General features: G+C 36.8%; 1 protein-coding gene across 1 annotated transcript in view; it reads right to left on the bottom strand.

Moving 5' to 3' along the window:
* The window catches only part of LOC129253864 (mucin-3B-like), a 75,929-nt gene that overhangs the window by 41,557 nt on the left and 15,626 nt on the right, over positions 1–18,746 (bottom strand). Inside the window, exons 15-33 of the mRNA XM_064095295.1 lie at positions 17,033–17,287; positions 15,588–15,842; positions 14,120–14,374; positions 13,161–13,415; positions 12,651–12,905; positions 11,168–11,419; positions 10,148–10,399; positions 9,550–9,801; positions 8,868–9,119; positions 7,630–7,884; positions 7,096–7,341; positions 6,551–6,805; positions 5,920–6,165; positions 4,817–5,068; positions 4,052–4,297; positions 3,453–3,707; positions 2,097–2,342; positions 1,056–1,310; positions 489–740 (exon numbers count right to left, since the gene is read on the bottom strand). Of these exons, the coding sequence (XP_063951365.1) occupies positions 489–740; positions 1,056–1,310; positions 2,097–2,342; positions 3,453–3,707; positions 4,052–4,297; positions 4,817–5,068; positions 5,920–6,165; positions 6,551–6,805; positions 7,096–7,341; positions 7,630–7,884; positions 8,868–9,119; positions 9,550–9,801; positions 10,148–10,399; positions 11,168–11,419; positions 12,651–12,905; positions 13,161–13,415; positions 14,120–14,374; positions 15,588–15,842; positions 17,033–17,287 (4,791 nt within the window). The remainder of the gene's footprint in view (positions 1–488; positions 741–1,055; positions 1,311–2,096; positions 2,343–3,452; positions 3,708–4,051; positions 4,298–4,816; positions 5,069–5,919; positions 6,166–6,550; positions 6,806–7,095; positions 7,342–7,629; positions 7,885–8,867; positions 9,120–9,549; positions 9,802–10,147; positions 10,400–11,167; positions 11,420–12,650; positions 12,906–13,160; positions 13,416–14,119; positions 14,375–15,587; positions 15,843–17,032; positions 17,288–18,746) is intronic.

Raw genomic sequence — 18,746 nt, 5'->3', positions numbered from 1 at the left:
ACTGAATTAAGTGTCAGAGCATGATGATAGTTCAATTCTACTTTATGAGCATTAGGTCTCCAAAGCCTGTCTCACACCCTGCGATTCGTTGCGAACCGAATTTCAAATTAATTGTGATTACATTTGATATAGATATTCCAACTAGTAAAATATTACGGATCAGTGTTCAGAAAAGTGGTAGGACTACTGAAATCGAATTTCAGCCCATCAAGAAGACATCAACAATATACTAAGAGCTTTATAAATGATAATAATAATGATAATAGTTGTATTCTGCCAGAGGATACAAAGCACAACTACTATGGCTTTAGCTCAAGCTACCTTGTAATCAACAGTGCTCAGTACATTCAAGGAATCAATCCTAACAATAATAAAGCCCATCTGTCTAGAGATAATTTAGTCTGAGTCACACAATCAATATTACTACCCAACTTTACGATTATGATTTTGAATTCAATCCTAACTAGCATACATTCAAAAAGACTTACATGTGTTGACAATGACTTGGAAGGAACAGAAACCAGGATTGTTGCTGCCATCTTCATAGCGGTAGGTTACGGTGGTGGTGCTACCTGCTGGGAATTCATCTCCGGAAGCATGGCTTTGGTCCACGAAATTCACAGCACCCGAGTTATCCTGGGCAACAGGTTCGGTCCATGTAGCAACAGCAGTAGGAGTTCCAAGGGATACCACCAAGGTGATATCACCAGGGCAGAAGAGGAATGTAGGTCCGGTTTGGTCTGAAGGAAAAATGAAATATGAATGGGTTGAGAGTATGTATGACAGGTATACACAATTTGCTAATGTTGGTATGATTAGCATGGTAGTTTATCATTACACTGGGTCAATATTTCTATGATTTTCTTGATCATTAAACCACAAATCTAACCATGCTAAACATTGTATTTTGATATCTACATCTTAACTTAAGAACAAAGATATCAAAATTGATGAAGACAGAGCCAAAATATCAATGTAAAGCAAACCCAGAAACATGTTTTGCAGATCAAGAACTTAATCATGTCTTGCTACCTGCTTGATATGTCAGGACTTACCAAAAACTGTAACAGTGAATGAACAAGTGGCCTCGTTTAGTGCCAGGTCCCTGAAGGTGTATGTAACTGTGGTGGTTCCTACTGCAAACAGGTCACCACTGTTGGCAGTAGCAACCAAGGATGGTACTTGGCCAGAGTTGTCTGTGGCAGTGGGTGGAGTCCAAGTAATGGCGACAGCGGCAGAGTCGTCAGGGAGTACTTCAGCAATGTTCTGGGGGCACCCAGTGATGACAGGATCAGTCATGTCTGCACCAACTGTGAATTAATTCAGGAAAAATATTAAACAGGTGAGTGCACATTTGCCAACACGGTAGAATGATATGTGCCTAAAAGGGAAAATTAAGTCCTCATAGAAATGATGAAGTCAAGATCAGAACTGGTCTCTTCAAACCCAGGGTTTGTAAACCAACAGGGGCCGATTGCACGAAAGGGACCGTCTTTCGTGTCACCCATCTTTTATGATGCGCTGTATGCAGGTATTTCTGAAATGTATGATAAACAAATGAAATTTGTTAGCTAGCATTTAAATCAATTTGTATACAATTTCATGATATATCACATTTTATAAACAAAGATTTTGTTTACTTTAAAGGATGAATAAACTATGTTTGCAGATTGTTTCACATGGCGCATCAAAATAAATGGGCGACACGAAAGACGGTTCTTGCAAGAACCCTTTCCTGCAATCGGCCCCTGAGCCCCATTGCATTATTATGGTAACTTTGTCATCCGATGGTAAATACGATGGTAAAGATGATCCAAAGCTTATCAGAACCAAGGCTTCCATGGAAGTTACCATTGCATGGTAAAGTTACCATAATGGTAAATCTTATGCAATGGGCCCCAGGATGCACTTCTGTCCTATTGAAGGCATTCATTTTCACTGCCATGTCCTTCAGAGAAGACCAAAAGCCATTGGTCCTTTGGTCACTAATTTACATGTATAAGCATTCCTGCTTTTTTAACATTGATGGCAAATATCCATCAGTTACCTACAATTCCTAGAGCTCATGATACATCATACAAAGAGACTGAACTTACTGTTTATGGTCACCAGGAAGTTACAGACTTCAAAGTTGTTGGACGGATCTGTGAAGGTGTAGCTGACCTGTGTGACAATACCGGCAGTGAAGAGATCACCTGGGTTGGCATTGTTAACGGTATCAAAGGTACCAGAGTTGTCACTGACCAGAGGGGACTGCCATGAGACAGCGGTGGATGTGGTTCCAAAGGGCACATCAAGGTTAATGTTATCAGGACAGGAAGTTACCACTGGGTCTGTGTTATCTACACAACAGAAGAAAACAAAATTTGAAAAGAAATCCAATCAGATCGTCATGTCAAAGGCTTTCAGGTATGTTATCAGTGGAATTGTGAATCATGGAATCATTAATTTTTCATAAGATTTTTGATGAATTCAAATGCATATCATGATAGAATTTTCTTGTCATATGTATCACTTCCTACCACTAAATAATCAGAACATATTGCACATCCAAAAGTAAGCATTTAAAGTTCTAAAAAATGTGATCTATACTGGATTATTTTTTCAGTATTAACCCTAAATAGACTGGGCTATTTTGATGCCTAAGAAGACTGGGGGGGGGCCCCTATGATCTCGGCCGTCGACCGCGCGATCGCGACGAAAATTGGCACGTGCATTACCCACGGCATAATCTCCAAGACTGTAGGATCAAATTTTCCGAAAAATTTCAAAATTCATTAATTATGCTAATTTATGCGTAAAATCAAAGATTTGCTCTAATTAACTAAATAAGGCCTCTAAACTGCTATTTTTTTTATTCATAGACTCTTTGTAGGATTCTAATCAAATGTACATGAAAAAAATTCAACATCACAATTCTTTTCTTATGTATTTTATTGTTTTAAAAATTTCTTATGTATTTCTTTGTTTTTTTACTTTGTTTTTTATTGTTTTTTCAATGAAAATCATCCGTGACTTTATTCTGACCATAAACAAGATGAAATTAATTTAGTTTGATTAGTAAAATTGAAAATAATGATACATTTATGAATTTTGGCTGAAAACACAATTTGCATTGGATTTGTACACAAATTCACGTTTTTTTTGCAATTGTTTCATGTCACATAAATTTAAACATTAAGGTTTAACACATATCAATGGAGGATTTAATTTGTAATCTTGTTACTCTCAAAATGAATCTAAAATCATACCTTAAACATAAAAGTATGAAATTCATAGATTTATATTCATTTCATATCTTTCATGAATTAACAATATGTATCGAAATGTTAACATGGATCTCTTATATATGTATTTCCTATTTTATGTCTTCAGAGTTTATTTGTAAAACAGCAAATTGTTGACAGAGCCACCCAGATGAAATAATAAACAAATACATCACATTCTCTTACCAATTACGACAACGTCAAAAATGCAGAAGGCCTCGTTGCCAACAGTGTCTCTGAAGGTGTAAGTCACTGTAGTGCTACCAATGGTAAAGAATCCTGGGGGATTGCTGACGGTAACCTGTGGGGGGTTGCCATCGTTGTCAACAGCAGTTGGGATGGTCCAGTCCACGCTGGCTCCTGGTAGGTTTGCGTCTGCCTCTACGACAATGGTAGATGGTGGACAATCTGATATCACTGGGATGGTGATATCTCCAAGAACTGCAAGAATGCAAGGATGCATGAACCAATAAGTATTAACAAGTGGTGGGGATCAATATAGTGAAAGGTAGCAGGGGGTAGTTAAATTGATAAAATTGTGATATCCTGATCAAATGAAGGATAATAGAGAAGAAATTATTGATAGCTAAAATAAAAAAGACAGATAGAGAAATATATGAGCTGATGTCATACACAATGACAGATTAATTGTGAAGAATAGTGAATCCGTATTGCTGTCTTGAACGCAATAATCATTTGTGAAACAGTTCTAGTAAAGATTAACCAACTTTCTCCTGATAACATGTCATATAACTATTTGAAATAACCAAAAATGTGACACTTACCCATGATTGAGATTTCAAAAGTACAGATTGCATCATTGTTGAAATCGTCAGTGAAGATGTAGGCAACCTGAGTGTTACCGATAGGGAAAGAGTCTCCTGGATTGGCGTTGTTAGATGTCAGCGAGACAAATCCCGAGTTGTCTGTAGCAGAAGGGACAGTCCAGGTCACCACAGCAGAGCTCACTCCAAATGGTACAGAGAGGGATATGTCATCAGGGCAGTTGTTAATCATGGGATTGGTGTCGTCTGCATGAAGGAATGGAAGATTCAAACAGATTAGATATGTTGCTAAGCCAGTGCATGCATTATCTTTTGTTGGGCATCTTAAAGACTGTATTACCTTTTAAAAAACTGCATCCACACTGAATTGGTGTATTGTGCCATATTTCCAGAAAATGATCTATTCGAGGCACACTGATCATTTAGCTTGAGATGCCTTTTCTATTGCTCAGTGCCTTCAAGGAATTACAGCAGCCAGGTCCCCATTTACTTCACCTCGATAAGTGCAGTACAATGTGGATAAATTCTTGGCTGAAGGAAATCCTGCATTGGCTGGGAATAGAAATCATGGCCCTCCACTACCACTGACAGTTACTTTATCTATCTATTCTTACCTGAAATTATGTGAGGTAAAGATCATATTGCTAGTGAAAGATGTCAGAAAATGCAAAAAAAATCTGAACGAAAAAAAGTTTTCCCCCACTACCATAAATATGTGAAATAAAGAACCACACTGAAATCCCAAGCTATACTTTAACAACATACCAGACACCACAATGTTGAAGGAACAGATGGCATCATTGTTACTGGGATCAACAAATGTGTATGTGACTGTGGTTTCTCCAATCAGGAAGAAATCATTGGGAGAAGCAGAAGACACGGAATTGACCATTCCAGAGTTATCCGTAGCCGACGGTTCTGTCCATGTCACAAATGCTCCGTTGAGGGAGCTGTCTGCAGTGACAGCTAGGTTTGGTGGGCAGTTGCTGATAACAGGGTCAACTGTATCTCCAAGAGCTACATGTAGAAGAGAACAGAAAACAAGAAAAACAAAATAGAATACACTTCATAACTTAATTGCATATTTGATTTTTTACTCATTATTTTGAGGATCTAAAGCTTTTAATGCTGATAAAACTTATTGGTGTGTACTTTTCCTTTTCTATCTCATATTTTGTATGATATCATTTGTTAATGTATTTTAATCAAATGTGTGATGTTGAAAGGGAATTTTAAATTGAGGTTGACTTTCATACTTGCATGTTAATGCAGTCTTTAAAGCGTTCCCGGGGCCTGTTGCAGTAAGAGTTGCAATTAAACAAAATTCCAAACATCAAGCATACATGTAATTAAATTTTCAACAAATCAGAAGTGCTTGATTTATTCTTGATTGTTTTAGTTACATTATAATGAAAATATTTCTGCAATGGGACCCAAATTCCTATTTCATGAATTTTGTTATCATTACCAATTTGCTACACACAGAATATAATTGTAAGACAATCTAGGAGCAGGATTTTAGTAGCTTATCATAGCTAGGAGCTTGCAATTACCAACACATATATGTAAATTGCTTAAAATTCTTGAAATGCCTAATAAAATAGTAATAACTAATAAATGCATTATTTTTATTAGTCTGTAATAAAAAAAAATATCTACGTCAAAAAAAAGAAAGTTCTTCAAGCAGGGGAATTCCTCCTTACAAAACACAACACACTTCTCTCATAATGAGACATGGCTGTATCTGTAGAGCACTATTTACTGCCTATACTGACATAGATACAGAACAATTAACCACATTCACACCCATACATGAAGAAGATGAAGTTAAACATAGAATATAAGGGGAAATAATCCCATCTATTTACCGCTGATGAATATATTGAAGGCACAAACAGCAGGGTTGTTGTCAGCATCAATAAAGGTATATCTGACTTGGGTGACACCAACGGAGAAGACATCACCGGGAGAGGCAGTGCTGGTAGATTGGACGACTCCACCAGAGTTATCAGTGGCTGTCGGTACTGCCCATGTAACAACAGCTCTGGTGGTTCCGAAAGGCACCGAGATGGAGATATCTTGGGGGCAGTTCAGGATCACCGGTGAAGTTTCGTCTGAAATGAGTTATCATAAAATGAACATTAAATACATGGTATGCATATGGATGCAACTGAGCTCTGGTAACAAAAGTATCCATCAATTGCATAATTTACAATATGGCTCAGTCGATCTTATTCAAAAGACAGATCAGTCCTTGAATACTTGAGCACCAGATCATAGTAGCCATGCTAAAACCAGGATAACAATAACATTATCATGCTACATGTAAGTAGGGCCTGCTGGAGGCATATTAGATAATCTACATGTGTTCATATTATCAACACCCTTGAAGTGCAGGATTTGAAAATTCAATCTTGATCAATTCCACCTACTACAATCAGAAGGTCCCTTTATGAATCCTATGGGAATTGTAGATTCTACAATATTTAGACTACTCACCGTTGACTATAACATTGAAAGAACAAACAGCAAAATTTCCTGCGTCATCGGTAAAAGTGTACATGACAGTTGTCTCTCCAATGAGGAAGGTGGAGCCAGGAGTTGCTGTCTGGGTGACTGTTGGGGTATTGCCAGAGTTGTCAGTGGCCACAGGTGGCGTCCACGTAACAGAGGCACCATTACTATCTGGATCGCTGTCTACAGCAATGTTTCCAGGGCAGCCCACAATAACCGGGTCGATATTATCACCTTCAGCTAAAAATGACATGAGGAATATACGGTACAGATAAGTACAAAAGGATAGATACAAGATACAACAAGCTATGGCTTGAGTAAGCAATTACATTCATAAACATCTACAAGGGATATACATGTGAAGTAAATGGATAATAAAATTGGTAAAACCTCCTAGTGACAAAGATGAATGGGACTTTACTTAAAAAGTTAGTTTTACATTAAAGCTGTGCTTGATTAAGATATAAGTATCTGGTGTTCAATTTTGTTGCACTCGGTTGGAAAGAATTTTTCTCAAAAGAGAAACTCACCAAAGATAATCACATTGAAGCTACACTGGGATGGGTTGCCTTGTGCATCTGTGAAGGTGTAAGTGACTTGGCTTAGGCCCACTCCAAAGAAATCACCTGGGTTGTTGTTGGAACTCACAATGACATTTGAACCAGAGTTATCAACTGCTGTGGGTGGTGTCCAGGAAACCGTGGTACCAGATGAACCGAATGGGATACTTCGGGAGATGTCCATAGGGCAGTTACTGATGACAGGACCATTGTTGTCTGTTTGGAATGGTTGCATGTCAAAAGATGTTAACATTGGTTTATGTGATATAAATAGTCTGAGAGTCCAACCAGATTTATGAAAAGCCAATAATCCATAGCATTTGCAATGATTGTCCCAAAAGCTATACCTACAAAAAAGTTAAGTTTGTAACAAAAGGCACAACCTGAGTGTTTCATTGCACTTATGTTGAAATATATAAAACAAAATAATTACAAAACTATAAACATTATTTTGATTGACAGAAAATTCAAAGAACCTTTCATGAAACAATTATGATGCCTTACCGATTACAGTGACAGTAAATGTACAAGCAGAAGGATTATTACTGCCATCCACGAATGTGTAACTGACCACAGTGGATCCAAATGGGAATAGGTCTCCAGGGCTGCTTGAACTCACTACGCTTGGTACCTGTCCAGAGTCGTCAACAGCTGTTGGTTCCAGCCAACTGACAGAGACCTGGTTGTTGTTAGCCACGCTGTTCACTATGATATCACTGGGGCAGCCACTAATCACGGGACCATTATTGTCTACGGAACCTATACAGTTGATACAATTGAAGACCATAAATTCACGGACACCGCCATTTTTTAACATTTTTTTCATACACTGCTTTCTGGAATGCCTTGGATATTTCTTTGTATCAATGCATGCTTTGAAGCGGTCTTTTTTTGCAACAGTGCAAGGACTTCCTCCAATTTTAAAAGTGTTGTTCCACTCACATAGATATATGGAAAGCACATCACAGAATAAGACTACACCAACAATATCATTAGATGAACAAAAATAAGAAATTTTGTAGTGCATTGAGACCTCTTTGTAAGGTATAATACACTACTGTACATAAAACACTTTTAATAATATTATGCATGCAGGAAAATATTTAATAATGAGAGAGAGAGAGAGGGGACAGAGATACAAAAGGAGATTGAGTCTATACTTTCACAGAATGCTAATCAATTAACAAGACCAAACTAGACTCAGTGAAGCTGGATGCTTGTATTGTTATTCCAGAAGCCTGTCTTGCATAGAGTTACAATAGATTCTAACCGCACTCAAAATGAGAATGATCTAAAAATTGGAATGAAGAAATATGAATTGAGAACAACCTAAATTTGAGTTGGATTTGAGTCTATTTGACTCTATATGTAAGAGAGATAGCTCAGGATTACACACACTCCTCATATATGTACATGTAGATACTGCTGTTGTAAATCATTCACAGGTAAAAAGCTTTTTGAGGGTTCACGTCATGAAGTTCAACATTACAGGTAGCACAGGCCTTCACAATATGTACTCCTGAATGGATGAAATAAATTTACCTCTAAACAATTTTCATATACATGTATATATCTAAATCATAATGCACAAGGTTCCTGGAATGCTGAGGGAAAAAAAACGACTTTTATTGTAACACAAAGTGGTTAAAACTATTAGAAATATATTTGAAGGAATGAGTAATTTGAAAACAAATGAAGCTAGTGTGAGGTGCAATTAATAGACACAGATTAGAGACACATACCCTCAACCGATACAGTGAATGAACATAAAGCTGCATTGCCAGAATCATCAGTAAATGTATAAACAACAGTTGTTGTGCCGAGTGGGAAAGAATCTCCAGGATTAGAAGATGAGGTAGATGTTACAGTTCCTGAATCATCAGTTGCAGTCGGTTCGGCCCAGGTCACTGCGACTGCAGCACCGTCGAGGGTTGTCTGGACAGTGATGTCCTCGGGGCAGTTGTTAATTATTGGTGCAGTGACATCAATATTTGCTGGATTAGTATTAGGAAACATACAATGGTTATTTTAAGAAAAAAAAAATTTGGTGAGTACATATTAATTAGTATCATAAGTGCTTGTTTATGTTAATGATCATTAAAAGTTATACCTGCCAATAAATCTTAATATAGCCTTTAAAAAAATCTAATAATAAAACTATAACAAGGATTTTTTAATGCAAGTTAAATGCTATAAATTACAGTGTACCAATATATCAACTTTTTCATTTATAAACCAACCATATTAAAAAAAAAATCAAAAAAGAAATTTTCATTCCATTTTGAAATCTTGGTTTGATGCAGAGAGAGAACAAAACTCCAAACCGATCCCAATGGTAAAGTTGCACGAAAATAGGGATAGGATTTCTTAAAATATTGATATTTGTTATAAAAATGCTTACTACACAATCAAAGAGACACATACCCTCCACCGTTACAATGAAAGAACACACAGCAGAATTTCCTGCATCATCGCTAAATGTATAAACAACAACTGTAGTTCCAACAGGGAATGAATCCCCGGGACTGGAAGTCGATGTTGATGAAACTGATCCAGAATCATCAGTAGCCGTTGGTTCGGTCCAGGTTAGTGCTACCGCGGTGCCACCCAGTGTGGTTTGAACAGTTATGTCAGAGGGGCAGTCATTAATTACAGGTGCAGTTACATCAACAGTGGCTGGATTAGTGTTAGGAAACATATATATGCATCTTTGTTATTGTTACTGTCCCAATGGTTACTGTTATGGCATCTTAGATGGTTTATATGTTTTCTTTGAACAAATAACAAAAACGTACGACTCTAATCAAAAAGGGTCAAATCAAAAAGTTTCATCAAAATATCTCATACAGATCAAATTAGGTTTATTTTAAAATGTGAAGTATGGATGCCTATAAATGATGAAACTACAATTTCAAAAACATGAATACAACACAGAGAATGCTATATTTTTTTTCTTCAATTAAAGGGTAGGACATTTAGTTCTGAAGTGGACAACGCTGTAAATGAATAAAGAGGAACGTACCCTCCACCGTTACAGTGAAAGAACACACAGCAGAATTTCCTGCATCATCGCTAAATGTATAAACAACAACTGTAGTTCCAACAGGGAATGAATCCCCGGGATTGGAAGTTGATGTTGATGAAACTGATCCAGAATCATCAGTAGCCGTCGGTTCGGTCCAGGTTAGTGCTACCGCGGTGCCACCCAGTGTGGTTTGAACGGTTATGTCAGAGGGGCAGTCATTAATAACAGGTGCAGTTACATCAATAGTGGCTGAATTAGTGTTAGGAAATAAACATTGTTAGGATAAATCATGGCAGTCAGTGGATATAATGGTTATAAACAGTGCATTGATTATAAATCTCTAAATAGACAAGTTAACAAAAGTGTGTGCTGTGTCATTTAGCAGGTATCCTACTGAGCATCTTTCACAGCACTATTGATAGTACAACATCTAATGAATCAGGTAAGACCATAAAAGAAATTGTAAGAATATAGACATTTGACTGTCTAGTCCAATGTATTGCAATTTTTATTTCATAAGATTTTGACACTTTGAAAACCTGTGATAAGATCAATGCTTTGATTCATTTTCATACTAACATCCAAAATTTTTAGTCAAAAGCTAGTTTTACTTCCTTTGCTGGCCACAGGCCATCCCCAATACTTTGGTGATTACCTGAAATGTCACCTTAAAAAGTGACAAATTAGGAAGCCCATCTGTTCATCACAAGCATGGATATAGTACAACTACATAATGTCAATTACAAGTGAAGTCTCGTTTTCTTTCATTCTTTCTGCTGTGGAAACTACTAAGCTGTATGGCAGACACTTAAACATAACAAAGGAACTATTCATCTTACATTCAGTGCCATAAAACTAATATCGGTATAATTGTTATCAATAAAAGAGAGCTAAAGAGATGAATTCACAGAGTGCAGAAGCCGTTCACACATTGATTCTATAAGGCCCTCCCATTTTTTGTAAACCGTGAAATTGGCTTCTAATTAGCAATAGAATCATAAATAAATAGACACATACCCTCCACCGTTACAGTGAAAGAACACACAGCAGAATTTCCTGCATCATCGCTAAATGTATAAACAACAACTGTAGTTCCAACAGGGAATGAATCCCCGGGATTGGAAGTTGATGTTGATGAAACTGATCCAGAATCATCAGTAGCCGTTGGTTCGGTCCAGGTTAGTGCTACCGCGGTGCCACCCAGTGTGGTTTGAACGGTTATGTCAGAGGGGCAGTCATTAATTACAGGTGCAGTTACATCAATAGTGGCTGGATTAGTGTTAGGAAACAGAAGTTAATTACTTTTAAGGTAACTCGACACAAGTCTAATGTATGTTTAGCCATAGCATTTAGCTCTACAGCTTTTTGTATCCTCCAGTCTCTCCATATAGGCAGAATACTGGGAAATTGGAAAAGCAACCATGATTTTCTGCTTGCAGCATCAACATAGACATGACTTGCGTTAAGTACCTTTAGTAATAGGGTCCTATCACCCATGTTACCCCCCCCCCCCTCCGTCTGAATCTTGAACCGTAAGAGCTGAAAGTATTAATTTGTGACCAGACTCCCCCAAACCAACGATAAGTCCCCCCAAATTAAAGGTTTTCATTGAATTTGAATAAGCACATCCTAAGCTTTAAAATGATGAACAGCTTAACTTGTACAAATTGATCAACGATCACCCAGAGAAGTACTTGATTGAATGCAGAAAAAAAAAATAGGCGAAAGCTTAAAAGAAATAAGGAGAAAACTGGATTTGAAGTCTGGACTTCACTCTGGCATGAGATGTGCACACTGTGCAATATCAGTGAAACTTACAAGCAGTTAATCTCATTTTACAACTTGAAAATTTGACAGTCTGAATAAAAAGAATGACTCTTTTATATAAGCTGATTTTCTAATTTTTGCTTTTTGAAATCCAATACCTATGTACAAAGAACCTTCCAGGGCAACTTATTGTGGATTTGGGATGTTTGCTTTGTCCCCATTTCAATTATTACAAGTGCCTATAAAAAAAATGTTTTTCTACAAGAGGTGTAAATGGGTAAAGGTGTCAATATTGTAAAACTATTGCAACAATTTATTAAATCCACCAAAATATATCATAACCAACATGGCCAATTTGATTGTTAAAACATACTGTTATAATAGAATAAAATTTCAAATGTATACATTGAACTATTTACCTGACAATTATATATCATATTAGAAATACATAAATTGTAAAGCTAAAGATATATACATATATGTACATTCAAATGGAGTTGAACAATTTTAATGGTATTAGTGACAATCCAAGTTCCCAAGTTAGAAAACAAATACATTTGATATTAAGATAAGACTTCTCAGGAGTATCAACTATCGCCAGTTTACACCTGAAAACAAGATATGAAGAATGTGATGTTGCAACCATATCCAAACAGTCAATTTTTGCTGAATACAGGTCTGCAATCTGACATTATAGAATGATGTAATAGTTCATATCTTAGGTTTCGCTTACTTGTGACAGTGACCGTAAAAGTACATTCGGCATCGTTTCCAGAGGTATCAGTGAAAGTGTAGGTGACAGCAGTGGTGCCAGGGCTAAATAAGTTTCCTGAGCTAGCAGTCTGAGTGACCTGTACTGGATCACCACTGTCATCCGTTGCAGAGGGCTCATTCCAGCTGACTTGAACTGGAGCACCATTCAGTGTGGTTTGGACAGCAATGTTGTTTGGACAGTTGGTGATGACTGGGTCAGTGTTGTCAACGGTAGCTGTGAATAGTTGAATACAAAATAACGCTCCTTTACTAACTGGTTTTCATACTGTCTTCATGGTACCTTAGATGGAGGTAAATTTTCTTTTACGTCACACGTCTATATGTGGATGCAAGGGTAGCATTTCCTCGTGGGTAATTCCTAAATTTAAAAGAATCTAGTGCAATCATGCAGGAAAACACCTTGTGTGTTTCTCACCAGGTATTCCTAGTCATGACTTGACCAGGATAATGCCAACAGATCAATACCAACCTGTTACTGTGACCTGGAAGGCACACTGAGCCTGATTGCCAGCCTCATCCTCAAAGATATACAGGACATCATTGACTGTACCAGCCTGGTAAAAGCCATTGTTGGACGATGGCCCAGCGACTTGAGTGACTGTCCCAGACTCATCAGTGGCAGTTGGTGCAGTCCAGAAGACAAAGACAAAGGCGTTGTTGCCGGCATCGACAGAAAAGCTTTCAGGGCAGTTTTCAATGACAGGGTCGGTGTTGTCAGTAGTGGCTGAAGTGGATTAAACAAAAGGAAGATCATGAGTCAAAAGCATTTTTTATGGAGTGAAATATGTGGGATGAAATGAAGTAAATTTGATATTATATCAATATGAAAGGGAGCGCTTTGTTGGTGCATCTTGCCACATTTTCAAATGAAAGAAGGTATGGTATCTATGAGTTCACTGCAGCTACCTCATCAAAAATGTTTTAACTATGAAAAAAATGGAGGATTAAAAGGGAAAGGACACTGAGCACGATTCCAGCCATAGGCCATATATAGAATGTTGATCAATTTCTGTTAAGGTATGCCTGTGGTGTGCCAAACAAGGGAAATATTTCCTTCATGGAGAACCATGCATATAGAAGCAAAGAGTTCTGTTTTAATTCAGAAATCTTGGTTGTCCTTTTGTTTGGAACCAATGCATCTCTTATTAGCAGAATGATATTGGGATTTATTCCAAATGTTCTCATTGATTTTTATCCATTTTTAAAAGAATGATGAATTACTTACACAAACTTCCCTTAATCTCTTTAACACATGCAGAACAGACTAAGGGAACATTTCATAAAAAGGACTTGTCTGACATATTATCTGAAAATGTGCTTCTTGTTAAGCCAATCAAAATCAAGGAAAGTTGTCACATCCAACAACTTGTGGAATATTTTTTTCTCATAAAAGTGCTCTCCAGGCTGATATAAATAAAAAAATCTCACCAGCTACGGTGACAAAGAAAGTGCAGAAAGCATCATTTCCTGATCCATCAGTGAAGGTGTAGGTCACCTGGGTTGTGCCAACACTAAAAGAATCTCCAGGAGATCTAGTAGAGGTGAAAGTTGGGACAACGCCAGAGTTATCCGTGGCTGTTGGTGCAGTCCATGAGACAGAAACTCCAGTTGACCCAGATGGGATATCAACAAAGATGTTTTCAGGACACCCACTGATGACAGGGTCAGTGTTGTCAAGGGTGGCTAAGGGTAGAGATACAGGGAATAGAAAGAAATGAAGTTTTCATCAGAGGTGATTTTAATAGTGTCAATATATATGATGGGGTTTCACATAGACTAAATGCAACTGAAATAGCACTTACATTGATGTACATAATGCAAGTAGCATATACATGTACATATAACGCATTGGGTCAGATGATGCTTACCTAATTGGCGGGAGCTGGTATTCCTCCATGAGATTACTATAATAATATCATAACTCATTAAACTCAACTCTGTTTAAAACCCCTTCATGGATACTGAGTCATGAAAGTTATATTTACAGACAGGATATTATTCAATGGCTGTTAAAATAACAACAGTGACTGCATTCTCAAGTAAAGGATTTACAAAATAAATCTTGTCAACAATCAGTGATGACAAGCTTTGACTGTCTTGATGTAAAGCATAATGGGAATTCTTGCTCAGCAAATGGATAAAAAGGACAAAGTATTTCTCAAAAACTAAGCCTAAAACATTAATATACCAACAGCATATTAAGATTATAATGTATTCAACATCTAAAGAGGAATTACCACTTACAGCAAAGAGACCATTCCAGTGTCAATTATTACTACCTACATGTATGTTTTGTTTTAATAAATGATAAGTTCTTACTCAAGGAATATCCCATTTTCCAATACGAAACATAGCAATAATTACTCAAGATATTTTTCTCTTTTTTCACACCCACCAAAGGAATTAGGATATCCTTTTTTTCACATATATAAATGATAAAATTTGTGATAACTCAATGCTTCAAGGAGGTAAATAGAAAAAAAAAAGATATTAATATTCTACTATATCCAGAAACAGGTAAATACAAAACAAAATTAATTTTGCCCATGACCCTGATCAAAATACATATTGATTATAATATTAGGATAATAAAAAGTCTAATAATACAGAGCTATAATTATAAATGACTTTCTAGTTTGAAGTCACAAAGTAACATGTCCCTCATTTATTCATATAAGACAATATTTTCTATAACTGTCAGGATAAAAAAACAAATCCACCAACATCCCCACTCAAACATAAATATTGTCAGAGTGTTGTAAAATGATGCTTTTTCATTTGTTACCATGGATACAATGCAAATATTATTTCAGTAAACACATAATATATGATGTAAGGAATACACACAAGATGCTATGAATGGACAAGAATTTCACAAGGGGTGCTCCACACATACCCTCCACAGTAACAAAGAAAGAGCAGAATGCATTGTTCCCTGATCCATCGGTAAAGGTATAAGTCACTTGGGTTGTGCCAACATTAAAAAAATCTCCCGGAGACCTGTCAGATGTGGAGGATGGGATTTGGCCAGAGTTGTCCGTAGCTGACGGCGCGGTCCATGAAACAGTGGCCCCACCTGACCCCAGATCAGTGGCCACAATGATGTTATCGGGACACCCGGTAATGACAGGGTCAATATTGTCAGTGGTGGCTATAATCATGGAATTGATATGGAGAATGAAATGAAGAATATATACACAAAATATGGAAGTTACATGAAATCATGGAAATGACAGGTGGAAGGAGATGTCTACATATTTGACAAAAAGCAGATGCAATGTAAAAACTAATGCAGAGACTCCAACCCCAAGCACCTAAGTAGGAGATTCTCCCGCCAAGACTTATCAAACAGGAGAATATGGCTCAATATTCAGCATGTACACCACATTGCCAAAATAAAACATATATTGAATGTTCATTATGGGGGGGGGGTAGAGAACCAATTAAGCTTGTCTCTCAATCACATTCACAACACACATGAACTACATGTACACTATAGAGTAGATCTACTGTGTATATTTTATATGGGCATTTGGTGAACCATGGATACATGATAATTAAACTCCATATTTTAATCAAAGCTGTTTTGGCAGTAGAAAGAAAATTTCATGTGGGAGGCAATTTATCTTTAGCAGGAGACACAAAGCCAAAGTGGGAGAATAAAATAAAAGCTCAAGCCGGGGAGTTGAGAGATTTTACAAAAATAACCTTTCAGCAGCAGATATTATGGTAAAACTAAGAGGGTTGGAGCGACTGCTAATTTAGCATTTACCATCTATGTGGGAAAGGCACTTACTATAGAGAATTTCATAAAGATTTTTGTCAGTGATGTTTTCACTGACTACTTTGCTCTTAGCTCATCCAGGTGCAAGAATTTACAGTAGCTTATAACTGGCAGGGAAAACACACTAAACAGCAATCTTTATTCTGTTTATGGTAACTCCCGTAGGAACTCGGCAGGACAGCATTTTGCTGGTAAACGCAAAGCTGGTACATAACCACTGAAAAACTCCTCTGATTGACAATTATTTTGCAATACTTAGACACAACAATGAATGATTTAGCTGTATACCCATGTCTGTATTTCTACACAGAAATATGGGAAATTCCGTTTCAGCATAGTCTGATTGATTTAATTCTTCTTTGGCTCTCATTGTGTTTTCATCGCGGTATACATATTGCCAGTTTGGCATTAAGTGAACTAAATAGTGTAAAATTTCTTTTAAAATTACGTTGACTTAAGAATTGTGTCATTCTAGGTTTTGAACAGTGACCATCTAGTTCCGATACGCAACAGATTAAAGTGATATTGCTCAGAGGCTACTGCTTGCATGAACGTACCCGCAACGGTTACTGTAAAGCTACACTCTGCCTCATTTCCTGCAGTATCTTGGAATACATAAGTGACTTCATTGATGCTTCCAGCTTGGTAAAAGCCACTGTTTGAGGAAGGACCAGAGACCAAATTGACTGTCCCAGAATCATCAGTGGCAGTTGGTTCAGTCCAGGTAACAAAGAGAAAGCTATTGCTACCGGCATCAACAGTAAAGCTGGAAGGGCAGTTCTCAATGACAGGGACTGTGGTGTCGGCTTCAGCTGTATGTGTTTCACAGAAAAGGGTTTTAAGTGTGTGTTTGACCAAAACCCATCAGTCTGGTAGACTTGAGATCAAGTGCAGGGTTTACCTTAAAGGAGATACTTGTGCTAGTGCAGGAGACTGACAAACTTGCCGGTATCAGATCAACCTGTTCATAGAGGATGCATTAGTGCAAAACATGCCATATGTGCAACTGAAAAGTTCCTCTATTTATTCATTCCTTCATGGAAGAGAAATTTAGGTTTTGTTACATCATAATTGTATTTTCATGGTTCATAATTTCTCTAATTTGTGATGATAACATCATCTTTATGCTATACTGCGTTGACCTTTGGAAGAACAACATTCCAAATTTGACAAACACCGACATTTCTAACCATATTCTTAATTATGCTATAAAATTGATCGTGATGAATATTAAACTACCTTTATTACTTAAGTTGAAGCCACTGATATTGATAATTCCAAAGAATATCGAGCCAAATAAGGATTTACCAAATTAATGTAACATGATGTTCCATCATTTCTCAAACAATATTGTAGATATGATGTAATCAAGGTAGATGATAATACGAAGCAAAAATGTTTTATATTTCAATCAAAATCATGATGATGTTGTATTTGGTTAACATTAACATGTAAAGAAAAGCATTTTCCAGTGATGAATGATACTGGACTACACATAGGCCTTGTGTGTCAAGAAATACGTTTTTATTTTGGTTTTATTATTTTCTTTTAGTATTTCGCCGCTTTGTGTATAACATGGAATTTATCAAGTTTGAATATACTTGAAATAACCATTAAGATATCATCAGAGCAAATTAGGAGTGAAACTCATATAGAAGATATGGTGCGTAATCCTATTACAAAAATATACTTCGGAATTTGAAGTGGAAATAGAAGCACATTTCCCTATGATGAGGACGCCCACCGCTCAGAAATTGGTTGATTTGTATTATATTGTTGTGAAGTGTACATAAACTACTTTGGTGACATCACTATTCTCTGAAAATTTAAGTGTGAACAAACCCTTAGAAAAACCAATCCCTGACACAGGCAAGCTGTTCTCCAATCCACCTGTTTTTCTTATATATAATTATGTTGGAATATCACATTTATATCTTTGGTTTCGTTTATCATCAGAGTATGATGGGAATTTATCCATTGACGGTCGATAGCAGTATAAAGATAGACACACTAGCAAACTTAGCTTAGCAAATTGTTCATTAACTATTACATATACAGTTCACTGGTATTTATACCTTTAACCTGTAACTGAAACCAGGTTTGTTTAACTTAAATTATAAAAAAAAAAAGATTTGTTATCAATTGCTGACTTTCCTTGGCTAGTAATGAGAATATCTGAAACATACCACATTAATGTTGTTGACACTTGCTTTTGTTATTTTGGTCATTACAATTATCTTCATTTTTATTCTGTCTTTTAAGTGCATAAGT

Source organism: Lytechinus pictus, chromosome 2, assembly GCF_037042905.1.
Source record: "Lytechinus pictus isolate F3 Inbred chromosome 2, Lp3.0, whole genome shotgun sequence".
NCBI classification, from domain to species: Eukaryota; Metazoa; Echinodermata; class Echinoidea; order Temnopleuroida; family Toxopneustidae; genus Lytechinus; species Lytechinus pictus.
The sequence above is the reverse complement of the archived record's forward strand: the minus strand, read 5'-3'. Positions and strand labels throughout refer to the sequence as shown.